Source organism: Caloenas nicobarica, chromosome 3 (genome assembly GCF_036013445.1).
Source record: "Caloenas nicobarica isolate bCalNic1 chromosome 3, bCalNic1.hap1, whole genome shotgun sequence".
In the NCBI taxonomy this organism is placed as follows: domain Eukaryota; kingdom Metazoa; phylum Chordata; class Aves; order Columbiformes; family Columbidae; genus Caloenas; species Caloenas nicobarica.
This window is the reverse complement of record NC_088247.1, coordinates 55,715,173-55,729,831: the sequence shown is the minus strand read 5'-3', so window position 1 is coordinate 55,729,831 and position 14,659 is coordinate 55,715,173. Positions and strand designations below refer to the sequence as shown.

The following is a 14,659-nucleotide window of genomic DNA, read 5'->3' as shown; positions in this document are numbered from 1 at the left end:
TAATTCTTGACTGTGAGGTTGGTGAGGCACTGGAACAGGCTGCCCAGGAAAGTTGTTGATGCCTCATCCCTGAAAGTGTTCAAGGCCAGGTTGGATGGGGTTTTGAGCAACCTGGTCTAGTGGAAGGTGCCCCTGCCAATGGCAGGGAAGTTGGAACTAGATTATCTTTAAGGTCCCTTCTAACCCAAACCATTCTTTGCTTCTATGATATTTGAAATAATCCATTAAAAATCATAAGCTTATATCTTTCAGAAATGTTTTAAATGTTTCAGTGCCTGTTGGTGTGAGCATATATCAGTCTTCATGTTTGTGTAAGATTTGTTCAAAACTAGCAGTACATTTGTCATGATAAATACTGATTTCAGAGCCAAAAATTAAATTAATGCTTCCATGAAATTTATATTCCCAGACTTCACTGGTCAACTCAGAGAAACTACATGAAACCAAAGTCCTGCAGGAGACCAATTTAGCCTGGTATAAACCTAACTTAACAAGAATTAAATAAAAATATCCTTTAATGCTACACAGTCCTCAAAGGTGCAAACACATGCAGGACATAAAAGACATAGGACGTGTGCTTTGCTACTCAGCCTCCACCTCTGTGCAAAATTTGTTGCTTTTCCCTGTGGATCTAACTTCTGCATATAGCAGCAATTAAGAGCACAGCAGCCTCAACAAGTTCATTTAGGCAGCTTGCAAGTATATTTTGGGATTAATACAGAAACTCAACGTTTACTGCATCTCGGCCTTCTCAATAGCAAAGCACTCTCTATGTACACCAGGCCAGGCACAGAGCCAGGATGGATTTTACCAGAATCCCCAGTAAGTCACCTTGAGCTACCAAAAGACTACCAGCCAACCAACATACGTACTTTAAGGATTCTAAAATCCTTTCACAAAATTTGTCAGATATTAGTAAAAAAAATGGAAGGAAAAACACCTTAGAACAGGACATTAAGAGATAAATCCAGAATGAAGATGCTGCAGCCTGTCAAGTGAAACATACAGCTAAACTAAAGACTAACAGAGAGGCAAAAAAGTTCAACAAAAACCAGCTACCACTTTACAGTAATTTACAACACATTCAACCAGATGGTAACTTATTTCACCACACCCAAAACACCCCATTTCTGATATAGTTTTTCAGTGTTACATAGCTTTTGTTTGGTACCTTAACCATATGTTCTGTTCATTATTTTCATGTAAAAGTCACCTATGGAAATTAAAACAAAATCACTTTGCTAATTGTTCTTTCTCTCATAAGTTTCTTTATAAAACAGCCTGATCAAATTCCCTTGGGGGGTTGTCTTACAAAGTTGTCTTACAAAGGCATCCTCTATAACCTAGGGTACATCAGGTAACAGCAATGCAGTCCCTTCTCTGCCAACTGAGGAGGGGATCTGACTGAGAAATTGCTCTGATTCAGCCAGATCGGTCCAACCAAAAATACAGTCCTGAAACCACGATATTTATTTAAAAGCCATTTCTCCTAAAACAAGTGTGAAGTATGACTTCAGATTCCTTACAGACCAAAAAATGCTGGATACAAAGCACGGTTTGAAGTGCACTGCTTGCAGGTACACATTCGGCATTAGAAAATCCTTTGCTGTGTTCAATGGTTTAAAAAAAAAGTAATGCCAGACAAAAAAAACTCTTCCATTACTTCCTCATTGGACTCAAGCTTCTCCTCAATAGGGCATGCTCTCAGAAGCGCAGGTGTCCTTCCCATCCAACTGGGCCAAATGCAGCACATAATGGTCCCACACAGCGAGTTCCTACTGCTGGCATCAAAGGGGCTGGCCGTGAGAGCTGCTCAGCTACCGGCATCCTTCTTCCCAAATTCACAGAGAGTGGAGGGGCTCTCCCAGACCCCTCCTTTCTTTCCCAAATAGGCAGGCTCACACTGATTTCTAGTCTAACTTAATTCACATTTATGTTGTGCCAAAAATTCTTTAGAAGTGCCTACCCAACTTACCCTCTCTTGCATTTAGACAGGAGCCATTTCTCCTCCCAGTTCTCATTATGCTAAAACAAACAGTTCTGCAACCGCACAACAGCACTTTTCTCCTTGCAGTCCTTCTTGGTTCCTGCCATTTTTCTCAAACACTGGTGCCCGAGATTCCAAATAAACCCTCCCCTCATAAAGTGGCCTTGTTGCTCTCCTCTGCCTACTACATCCTCAAATATCATTACTAGCCTCTTGCATCATCTGTCATCATTGATCCAGATCTGCTGCCTCCTGGTAACATTCCAACAGTCAGGTGGGCTTCTACTTGAGAAAAGAAAAGCATCACACGAAAACAATCAGCGAATAACCTCTTCCTCTTTCCTTTCACCAGAAGGACCAAAAAAACTTAAAATTCTCCTAAATCAGAACTTGATACAGAAGCTAAATGGTAAACTAATACCAGAAAACTTACTTTCTGGTGCTAGTATATTATTGAGGCAAGGAGAGAGGACCCTGTCCTTGTCTCCTTTGCTTCCCCCAAACATCCCAGTGCTTCTCACTACGACACATGCTTCTGGCTTCTGAAAGCTGTAGGCACAGCCCATTCACAGCACATGCTGAAGTGTGGATTATATAGAGCTTAAAACCAAAACAAACAAACAAAACAACAAACATACTTGTAAAAAGTAGGCTTAAAATTTGTATGGGTCAAAAAATCTAAGCATGACACCTACAGAAAGAGTGGAAAATAATATATTGGAATAGTAATGAATTGGTTTTGATTGCCTTCTTCAAAACAAGTTTATATTTTTGTACTTGTACCAAGAGACTGTATGACCAAGCTTGAGAAATACTTTCACCAGCAAAGAGTTTCTTAAGCGAAAAGCTCAAGATGATGCATTCCAGTTCTTCATGACAGCGCTGTACCTTGGTCTGTTGTTCATTTTTAAACATGACATGCAATTTTAACATGACATTTAATAACAGTCTTCAGGCACTTTGTGTCTTTGCAAAAAATCCCCAACAACTAAATCCACGCAACCCTCCCTCAAATTTTTCTATAATTTTGAGCTCTGCATCTTGTTATTCAATTACCTAAGTAGCAGCAAGGAACTTCTTTTGAGAGCTCTTTGGTGCAGGAAAAATTTCTTTCAAGAAAATGATAATTGCTTGGCTGCAGCAAACTAAAACTGTTCAAAGCAGCAAGATCAAAAAAGGGGTGTCCCATTTGCAAGAATATTCACATGAAAAACTTCACTTATAAAACTGCCTTAGGAATTATCTGTTCAATGTTATAAAGCACTTGGGGGTGCTTTAAAATCCCAGCTGGTTGCAAATTTCTTATTTAACACCACCACAGGCAGCAGAGGCAGGACTGGTGGGTACCAGCCCTGGCTGGCCTGAGAACCTCAGTGCGGCTCAGAGAAACGCTCTGGACTGTGCCACCAGGCCTGACCAAGGGCTGTGGGTGCAGACGCACCTTTGGGCACTGGACAAGCTGTGACTGCCATCTGGATTGTGAAAGAGGAAATGATGCAGCAACAGGACCAAATTGCAGATTTGATTTCATCAAGCTCCAATTAAAACCTCCGCGTGCACTCATCTTTGACATGTTCTTTCCCCTTCCCTCACGCTGCCTTTTCAATCATTTTGTACTGACAGGCTGTCACAGTTACCGAAATAAATGGCCATAGACAATTTATTCAGTACTATGTTGTAGTGGAATAAACATTTGCATGCTGTGCATGAGACAATTAGGAACTGGGTAAGAAAAAAAAAATGAATGGTTGTAAAAGGTTAATTTTAATCCAGTTTAGTTTTTCTGTGGGTTGATCAGATGATGCAGAAACAACAGAGACCAAGTTGAAAGAAGGGTGAGTAGTGATGCTAGCTAAAATGACTGTAAGCTTTCAGCTTTAGACAAGAGGTCTACTTTTCTTGATATAGAAAGAAAACGAATGAGATCTAGAACTCATTTTAGATCCTCAGTTTACTAGAAGTGGTGGCTTGGCCTTGTCTGGATGTGTGTCCATCTGTGTTGGCTTAGGTGAGGTCCTCATGAAGCATTACACTCTGGGATCCTTCAGGCAGGATTTGCTGAGTTACTCTCACAAAAAGAGCAAATCAAGCCTTCACATGAAACATCTATTGAGGCAAAGCACTCAGTAATGTCCATCAGCAGTAGTCACAACATGCTACAAAGAGGTTTAAATCTTAGTGACTGGGAAGCTGCCAGTAACTTAAAATAAAGTTGGAACTCCAGATAATGCCTCGAAAGAATGGACATCTTCAGAAGTCTGAAAACTACTCTTAAGTGTTACTGAGAAATACAACAGAAGCAAGGCTGAATCTCCTTTCCATTATACAAAAGGGCAAAAACTGAGGTTGCTTCATTTCCACAGCCCATATGTAAGGAAAATGGGGACAATACACACATGAATACTTTAAGATACTCAGATTTTAATAATGTATTTCACTTCAGCCTCCATGTTTAGATAGCCATGTATACATCAATACCCATAAGTCTCTAACAGCAACAACACTTAGACAGAACTCCAGTGTTTTACAACTGATTTTCTAGTCCTACTCTGAGTAGGATTAGTTCACCACAATAAAATGCACTGCTGCCACCATAATTCTCCCTGGAGTCCAATATCTACATTTTGTAGTTGGTATGCAACACTGGGTGTCCAAATACTACATGGGGCATGTTTGCTCTTTCGTGGATCCATCCATTCAAAAAAACTGTTAAGTTGCACATTCCTTCCCCTTTTTAAGCTGTATGCTAATACCATAAAGTTAACTAAGCAGAATTTCCAAGCTATTGCACAACTGAGCTGCACATGCACTTGAAAAAGCACCGAGCAGTTTACATACTTGCTTCTGTAAGGCCTTTAAAGGAGCACTTCTAAGCAGACAAATTATACCTGGCACTGCACAGGTGCGCTGGAGTGGAAAGGCACAAGGTGTCCTCTCCCCAAAGTGCGCTCGCATGGCAAGCAACATCAAAATAGCTGAAAGCGCTGAGAAACCCTCCTCCACCATTTCTCTGCCCCCATACAATAGCAACAGTACTGACAACAGTGAAGCACGTCTTGCCTGTTCAGGAAAGCAGCCTTTCTCGCAGCACCTCTGCAATCATGTCAGCAACAGCACACTGCACCTACTTACTCCACCCCTCTCTGCTGCCTATAGGGTACAGAAGTCTTCCAGCAGTCCCCTAAAATACTATCCCATTATTTTCCTGGAAGCCCTATACTAATGTTGCATACTTTAAACTGTATTTACAATCTGTGGCGGGGTTAAGTTTTGGGTTTTTTTTTTGAGGTTAGATTTATTCCTTGCCCACCCCCATCTGACAGGAAACCAGACAGAGCTAGTCCCATTTCACTTTCTCACCACCATTTACCAGAATAACCAGCCACTATTCAGCATCAGGTATAGACAGAGGCCAAAGATCCACCTTATACATGCAGGCCACCAGTCTTCATTATTCCCTTCTGGTTTATGAAAGCTTATCCTGAGTAAGACCACCTTTTGTGGCAAACCAATTCTTACAACATCACCAAGCCCTTCCCATCCTGGCAATCTTCTTCTTGGTCTTTTTCCTTCCTCATATTGTGTGAGCAACCGCACAGAGCCACATCACAGCTGAAACAATTTGGATAGGACATCCCTTTCCTACAAGCTAAAGGCAGAGTTGTTCAGATCCTCATCCTACACCCCTGAACTGACACACCACCATTCCTATGAGAGAAGGGAGCCAAATCAATTGAACTAGAAGTACCTGCCTTTGCTGCCATTCATATGATGTCAGTGGTAGCAAATACCACACAGTAGCATCAGCATGACTCGGCTTGAGAAAGTTAAGCTTTGCCCTTATATTTCCCGCTGGTTTGTACTGTTCTTAAAAATACCACTAGGGAAAGAAAACCATGGAAGCATAAAGATACTTTTATTATTTGAATGTGATATTCTTTATAAAAGAGACATTTGCCATTTTATGACAGTACTACACAGTCTACTAGCAAGCTCGTAAGGAAAACAAAGCAGGATGGCTTTAGGAATTTCTTTTATCTTTTCATGAAATTGTAATCTAGGAGGTGCACAGCCTTTCTCACAATTAAGTAAACAAACAGGAGCAACTGCACATCTCAACAAGCTTGTTAATGAAAATACACACTGATTGAAATTGAAGCAGTGAAGTAGCTACTAAGCTAAGCGTGGACTCTAAGCCATTTCTGTTCCAGTTCCAAGACTGGCTTAAACTACTGTTAAGCGTCTGGCATTCTGCGCTGAAATCCATAAAGTTTTCTTCTCTAGGAGTAAAGTCTTGAATTTGTCTTTCATCCCTATTTTTTTTCCTATTTCACGTCCATTAAGCAACCGCTCTCACAACTCTTATTTAAATATACAATAAATGTATGCGTGCCATAGCAGGAAAACATACATTTAATAACCAGCTATTCAACAGGAATGCTGTTATTTTTACATTCACATTAACTTCCAAATAAAATTAATTTATTTGCCTTACCATACATTTTTCAAGCACTTAAAACTGGCCTCAAAAGTTAAATAACCTCTTCATCATTAAACAAATTAGTCAGTTTTTCTATACTAGAAAAAGTCAAAAGTACTTGGCTGATAAAATCCTACAGACCAGGACTTTTTAAAAAATAGCATTTATATAGAAAGTATTAAAAAAAAAGGGTAAGAGAAATACAAGTACAAGCAGCTAAAGTATACTGAAAGACAGATAAACCAGCATAACTGGGTGGATAAACAATACCCTTCTTCACCATTTTAAATTCTTTTGAAGAAATTACAACCCTTACAACTCCTAATCATTTTGACAAGGCATTTGCATCCTGGCCATGTAAGATACGTACTTTCCTCCAGCCTGGCTGGTTTAGACAGCAGGAAGCAAGATATTTGTATAAGAAAAAGAGAAGAATGAAGGGCCAAGAGGCCCCACAGCAGTTGGAAGAACAGTTGTTGTGGGTAGAGAAACAGAGGAACAGGGCAGAGGTGAGCTGAAGGCCTTCCCAACCCCCATTTAACACATTTGTTTCTCTTTGTTTGGGCAACTAAAACCCAACAGTTCAGTTCTCAACTCATTTCACTTTAAAATCCCTGGACTGAAGCTCCTGGTAACAGCTGGAGGGAGCAGTGGGAGCGAAGGAACCCGACGATCTCCTCGTGACTCAGACTGTCTGTGGTCCCCAGTGCCAACACCACCGACAGACCAGTGAGGTGCAACATGCTGGCTATAGGAGGCAGCTGACAAGCAGGGCTTCTGCTTCACAGAAATTCCGCATTTGCAAAATTAAGAGTTCAACCTGAACTAAAACAAACACAGTTCTCCATCTCCCACTGCAATTTCACATTCATAGGAAGCTTTTACCCTCCAAAATCAACTTTACTATCAACACCAACAAATTTGCAGCACCACTGCAGGTGGTGCTATTTATCCTCACCCCTTTCTACCAACATCAAACATTTCATGACACCATTTATTCTCACCCCAGGAATTCAGGCTTTCCCACATTAGCAAAATCCCTCCTGCAACTGTTCGAAGTGACACCATCTTTTCTATTCCAGACATCTCTGATCCTACAGATCAGAGTTTTAATGGAAATCTCAGCTGTAAGAACAGACACTCTTTTTCTCCCTCCCCTCCATAATAGCATGGCCATCGTTTCTTATCCATATATTCCAGGTCTACATCCAACAGACTTATCCAAACAAGAGGAAATCATAGCTATCCATGTTAAGTAAGCTTGCAGCTACTTTACACAGGGAACAAACATACCACACGAAGCGGTGGTATGTTGACAAGAATATCTAGGCAGTATTATGATTCAAGAACATTGCTCAAAACTAGTTCTCTTTAAAAATAATTTAAAAGCATTTCCAGCCATGCCTGATTTTGTAAAACTTTGTACCAAACTTAAGTTTTGGCCCAAACTGGATCCATCAACAAGCATTCAAGAGGGACTGGAAGCCAGCTATATGCCTAGTCAACTTTAAAGACTAATGCTTACAATCTTAAAGGCACTTGGGCATCATCCTGAACTGTGACAGTAACTCTTGGGCAGCTGGCTATGCAGCAGCATTTTGGCACTGCATACAACATGTCAGGAGAACAGGACAGGCTTTCAGAAGCTGTTTGCTGAAAACAACAGTGAAGGAGTTTAGGTGGTCCTGCAGCTTACTGGCTGTTCACAGATGATGAACCAGGTCTATCTGCTGCCTCCTCCTCCTTCTACTCAGGAATATAGCCACCTTACAGTGGCTGAAGTGACTGGTTTAATTTAGAAAGCCTGTAATTTAGGAGGTAATATATTCTCTTCTCCTGCACCTCTCTTCCTCCTTTGGAAACTTCTGTATTCTTGCAATGTCATCTGGAGGGTGGTCGCTCAGCCTGCCATCACCTCCTGGTAGCCAGCCTGCAGCCATCCTAGCAACGTGCCAGATGATGTTAGAGCATGTTTTTGGATTAATAACCCTCACAAAAACAGAACTTCTCCCCCACTGAATAACAGTGGCCCTTCTGAGCTCTGGTTTGACTCAGGGCACAAGCAGATCATTAACCATCAGATGATGCAGCACTTGGTGCCTGCATTTCTGCTGGCTGGTTTTCATCAGCTACCAGACTACAGCTTTGAAGGTGTATCATTTACATGATACAATCAGACACCTGAAGAGGCACACAGGTGTCAGGTCCCTCCAGCTCCAAGCCTGTATGAGTTTTAGGCAATACAGCCTGCTCCTAAATTCTCCCCTTCATTATGTGGCTTTATAATCACATTCCCCACAAAAATACTGACTGTAGCAGCCTGCTGGTTTTTTCCTCAGGTTCAGAATGAGATCTTGCACAGAAAAGGGTTGAAAGCAAGACCAAGTCACAAGGCTGGTAACAGGTCCCAGGCAGGGAGAAGACAATCTCCACACTTCATGCTCAGGAGAGGACAGCGGGATTTTAGTCTCACCAAAACCAGCCATGCACAAAATACTGTTGGACACGGCCCCTCCCCGCCCCCCAAAATCCCTTCCGATTTACTCATGGCCACTAATCTCATTAGAGTTCCTATAATTAAAGCACCATAATATCTGACCAAGAATATAGTATGCTGTTTAAATTAACTCACCCAAAGACCTTTAATACAAGAATGACTGCTCCAAGAGAATTACAAGATTTACAAAATAAAGCATCACTAAGGAGCATAGGATCAAAACTGGATTATCAAGTTTCCTGATTTGCATGCAGAAAAAGGAGGCTGTCAAACCACCAAGATTTCTATAAAACTTTTACAGCCACATTATAGGAAAAATTAAGCAAGTCTAGATACAATTATATATATACAAATATTTATTAGAGAACATACTGTACTTTATAGATGTTAAGAAATAGCAAATCTTATTTTGTCCTAGTCAATACTTGCTGAAAGGTGTGGAGTGAGATCGTTGTTCTGAATAGCACTTGTCAGGTTTACAAATTGGGGAGATGAGAAAACACATATAAACCTTAGTCTCTTTACCAGTCTTGCATAAATTAAGTATAGAAACCTAGTTAAAATTTAGGACTTCCCTCTCTCTTCTTAAGTCAAAATTCTGCCCTATTTCTTTATTTTTAAAGAAAATTTCCAAGCATTCCCCATGCCCTGCCCCCCTCCAGACACACAAATGGACAAAAAGCAAAACCAGGCACAAATACTCCCTCTGACTCAGGCACACAAGCAGCTGGGAGAGGTTAGGAAGTGAATCACTCATTTAGCAAACCTATGTGTGCACACAGCTTCTGGAATAACCCAGGTTTGGTGCCACATTAAACAGAGAGGAAGATGGGAAGTGAAGATGATGTGAATGCAATATCACATCTGTGAGACTGAGTGCCCTGGTTCCTCCTCACCTCCACTCCTCCCCCACCTAGTTTGTATGCTGGATGCACAAGTGTAGGAGCCCACAGCTCCCAGACAAAGGGGGGAAATGGTTCTTCCACCCTTCTGACCCTAACCCCACTTGGCATATACCCGAGAGCCCATGGAAATTACCTCCATTACCACCACAGTCCTGTAAGAGCACTGATATTTCAAACATTCACATTCTTCAGCCTTAACAGTTTTATGTTTGTGAATTAGCATAACAACAAAGAAGAGCTATGGGCTGCATTGATTTCTGGAGATGGGGCTTGTTGGGACTTGGCCCAGGCTCTGTGGGACCCACACCAGGTCACGGAGGTGCAGCAGTCACCACCTCTTTCACACTAACCTGTCACCCGTACCTACCCCTCCCTCAATTTCTCTGGGTCCAACAGAATAAAGTCAGAGAATTTTTTTTTTTTTTTGTGTGTGTGTGTGTAAATGGTAGATAAACTGGCTGCAGTCAGAGTCTGAAAAGCCCTGAAGGATCTGGAAGTATTTGGCTGGGAGAAAGAACAGCTAAATTGAGGCAGAGGTAAAGTTATGCAATTAACCAGAAGTCAGGCTCCAGATCAGCCTGGGTGCTCCAGGCTCGCCTGCTAAGCTTCTGCGCCAGCCATTAAATCTTTGAAAGGGATTATGCAGCAAGGTGCCAGTGATAAGAGAGGTTGTATTTGACCTCTAAGGACCTTCCGATGCGACATTCCTAAATGAATTACCCTCATTTTCCAGTATGCCGGTAACACTACAAGCAAACTCTGCAGTTGGAGCATTTTCATCTGGATAATCTTCTTTTCAACAATGCCTAAAACTTCAGTTGATTTTCTGATCTCTAAAGGGCTCCAAGGCAGAAGTTTTGATGCTGTTATATGCTTGCATAAAAGAGGGCAGAGTGCATTAACAGGGATTTTACTTTGCTATTCCATTAAGCACCATTTCAGAAATCACGGTGAAACCATCATCGGGAATCCAGCTTTCTTCACTGGGACATTGAAGGCAACATGAATTATTGTAAGCATTATACTTCTGCCAACATACTCCACATTTTCAGCAAGGAAGACCACTCCTCCAGGGATTTAGAGTCAGTGTCCTCTCAAACAAAGGGCCCAGTTTGTTACTTCTCTGACAAGGAAACCAGACCTAAACAATGCATACTGCTGCGTAGGGTTTTGATTGATTGTTTGTTTTCAATTTCAGGTACATTCCTAAATCAAGCTGACTGCATCCAAACCGAAAATCTGTTTAAATTTTCAAACAGAAACAGCTTTTCAACATTTACTCCTTTTGAACTTTTGGCAATTTCTTTTTCTTTGCTACACAAAGTGCTAATTTTCAATGATGAAAGGTGATTCATTTCTATCCTACACTGCCTTTCCACTCATCCTTCCTAGAAACTCCTCTAATATAACTGACATGGAGAAGCCTTTTCTCTCTCTCCTCAGGATGAGTCACAGGGTCCTTCCACAGCACAAAGAAAAGATACATCACTTCTTGTTCTTCTTAAAGAAATATCACTTTCTTGTTCTTTTCAGAAAGGAAGATTGGGGAAGAACACATTGGACAGTTATTTGAGGATATTTTGTTTCCTTTTTCCCTAAACAAATGTATCAAGCAACTAAAATTCTGCCTGGTCATAACAGCATCTGTAACAAGGTGCCCACAGAAGGGCTCTGTGAATCTCCCTCTTCAAGACCAGTATCCCTGCTGCGGACACCCCCTCCTCTGCATCCATATCCCTGCCCATCTTTTTTGCACAGAAGCATCCATACGGTTATCTGCCAAGCAGACCTTTTAGTAGCTGCTGGGTAAGATTTGCAGAGGGCTCAGCAATAGCAACCTCTTCCTTGAAGAGGGCATCTCTGCACACATATCCAACAGCTGGCCAATGCTAAACCCACTTCATGGGTCATACACCTGCTTTCCAGGCCAGACAGCTGTTTCAGCCACCAAGCTGCTGGATCCATCCTCCAAGAGTCCAGCTTAAACCAGGCAGGAGAGCTCTCTGGTATGGCTTTAGCTACCAAGTCACATAACTTCCATTAGATCACTGTAAGGTGCGGATACCTGCAGAAGCCAGAGAAGACTACCCTGACATCACACCACTTCGCAATTTCCAGCTTCAAAGCAAGATAACATTCTGACACAACTTCAGTGGCAAATACAAAGGTAGTACAAACATGCACTGGTAATATACTCTGAAAGCTTCCTGGGGTTTCCCAGTCCACCGCTTAACTACAAACCAAAACATTATGGGCTCTGTGCATGAAATCTCAAGAAGGCTTTTTAAGTGTTCCTGGGTTTCATCATTATAGGACACATAAAAAAACACGACTTCATTTCTCCCATCCATCAGATCTCATACTAAGCCCTTCCCTGTTACGTAAAGATAATGAAGATGATCCATAAAAATTCTAGCAAGCTTACTATTAGCCAGAATGAACACTGCCAGCACTAATAAATGCCATATATGCCACCGACGACCAGAGAAAAATCACATGCTTCACTTTGGCCAGCACGTGCAACTTCTAAGCAGTGAAATGTTCCCTGGTCAGAACAGCCTGACAACTATTTATAGTGCGCGGGGGTAGCTGTAGCCATCCATGCCATCCCGACATATGCAGCCCAGTGGGAGTACAGACTGCCCCAGCACCGCTCCCTGCCACAACGGGTGTGAAAATTCATTCTACAACCAAACAAGCATGTCTCCACTGAGCACATCCCAAAAGTTTCTGTTGAATAAAAACACAAAGGTGGTAAGTAAAGGGTTTGTTTTTGGTTTTCCCGCATACCCATGCTTCTCCCATTGCTCTTTGGGTTTAGGACATGCCTACACTAGTAGCAGAAACAATGCACAAGTGTTTTGTGATGCTAAACTAGCCAATAAAAACACTTGCAAAGACAGAGCTTTGCTTTCAAGCTGCTGATTTCATTTTGAAACAGCGGTTCTGACGGACAAAACAGTGATGAAGATACAAGCAGCCTATACATCTGAGTACCCATCTAAGCAGGGCAAGCAGCTACCTGCCCAGGATGGAAAAGCTGTCTTGGTTTTTTTGTTTGTTGTTGTTTTCTGTTTGTTTTGTTGTCCCCCCCAGAAGTTCTTGTTTAGCGTTGTAACTGTGATTCTTCACGAACAGACACACCCCCTCACACACACTATTTTAATCTTACACAATTGGCATAGTACCAAACGTGATGTATTCCCAGAGTAACAGGCTAAGCGGCTGCACCGAGGGCACGCCACACACCCGCATGCACAAGCGCCAAGCAGTGCAAGGGACTGCGGGACGGCAGCCAAAATCCCCAGCCTCTTAAGTCCAAGAGTCACCTCAGACGCAGCTGCTAACGCTCCCAAACTCTGTTCCTTACCATTCTTTGCACACCTCTTTAAAGGAAGCTGGTGCCGGCCATGTCACAGCAAGAGACTGAGAATACCAAAAGAAAATTCTTTAAAAGATAGGCAAGAGCCTAAAAACATAAAAGCGACCAACCCGACGGGCTGCGTAACAACACACAGACAAACACTTCGGGAACAAACGGTCATTAAATCGGCAGCTCACACGCAGGCGGCTGCCAAACGTGTTCCGTACGGGATGGGAAAGGTTTCCTACGCCACGCCACGGAGCCGCAGTTCAACTCGCCGGGCGCACAAGCCGCGGAGCCGGAGGCGCAGCGATGCTCAAGCCCTCGACCGGCACAACCAGCGGCCGCAGGTCGGGCTGGAGCTGCCCCTGCACCTTTCAACAGTTTTCCCCCCCCTTCAGCACAACTCAGCGGCGCCCGCCGGGCCGTACCTGGGAGCTGAGGTACCGCTTGAGGCACTCCTCGCACACCGCCTTCTTGCAGCAGGACAGGGGCTTGATGGGCTTCTCCTCCAGGCACACCCGGCAGCTCAGCACCAGCAGCGGCCCGAACTCCCCCGCGATCAGCCCGGAGAAGGGCTCGGGCAGCAGGTACAAGTCCACCACCTCGATGCTGCCGCCCGCCGACAGCGGGTCGCTGCCCGCCGCCACCCCGCGCCGCGCCGGGGGCTGCCCCACGCCCGGGCCGCCGCCGCCCGGGCCGCCGCGGGGGGGGGCGGGGGCCGCCGCCGGCCGGTCGTTCTCCACGCAGTAGACGGTGCAGTACACGTGCCGCCGCGGGGGGCGGCGGCGGCCGTTGCCCTCCTCCGGCCCCTCCTCCGCCAGGGCCGCCGGCTCCCCCGCGGCCGCCGGCTGCTCCGGCTCGGCCGCCGCCTCCGTCTCCTCTTCGGCTCCTCGCCGCCCGGGGCTGGCGGCAGGCGGCGGCAGCTCCCCACTTCGCCCCGGCCCGGCCGCCCCGCCGCTCGGAACTAACTCCCGCGGCGGCGGCGGCTCGTCCGGGCCCGGCTCCCGCGGGCCCCCGGCCGGGCTGGGCGGCGCGGCGGCGGCGGCCGCCCGCGGGGCGCTCAGCGAGCTCTGCTGCTCCCCCATCGCCGCCCGCCGCCGCCGCCGCTCCTTCCCATCCAGCCGCCTCCCGGCCCCGCTTCTGCTTCCGGGTCCCGAGCCCCGCGGCCCGCCGCGCCGAGCGCCGAGCCCCGCACCGCCTGCCCGCCCGCCCGCGGGCGCCGGCCGCCGCCGCCCGCCCTCCTCCCTGCGAGGCTGCGGGCGCGGAGGAGGGAGCGGCGGGCGCCGCTCAAGTCAGCGCCACCCGCGGGGGCTCGGCCGGAGCCCGACCCCCATGCCGGGGACGACGCGGGCAGCCGACCCTGGTGCGGCGGGGCAGCGCGCCCGGCCGCGCCCCGCAGCCGCCCCGGCCCTCCCCACGCGTC

General features: G+C 45.1%; 1 protein-coding gene across 1 annotated transcript in view; it reads right to left on the bottom strand.

The window, feature by feature from the left end:
• Positions 1-14,434, bottom strand: part of RNF217 (ring finger protein 217) — a 65,079-nt gene extending 50,645 nt beyond the window's left edge. Inside the window, exon 1 of the mRNA XM_065631943.1 lies at positions 13,665-14,434. Coding sequence (XP_065488015.1) covers positions 13,665-14,321 — 657 coding nt within the window. The 5' untranslated portion in view covers positions 14,322-14,434. The remainder of the gene's footprint in view (positions 1-13,664) is intronic.
• Between the last annotated feature and the right edge of the window lie 225 nt (positions 14,435-14,659).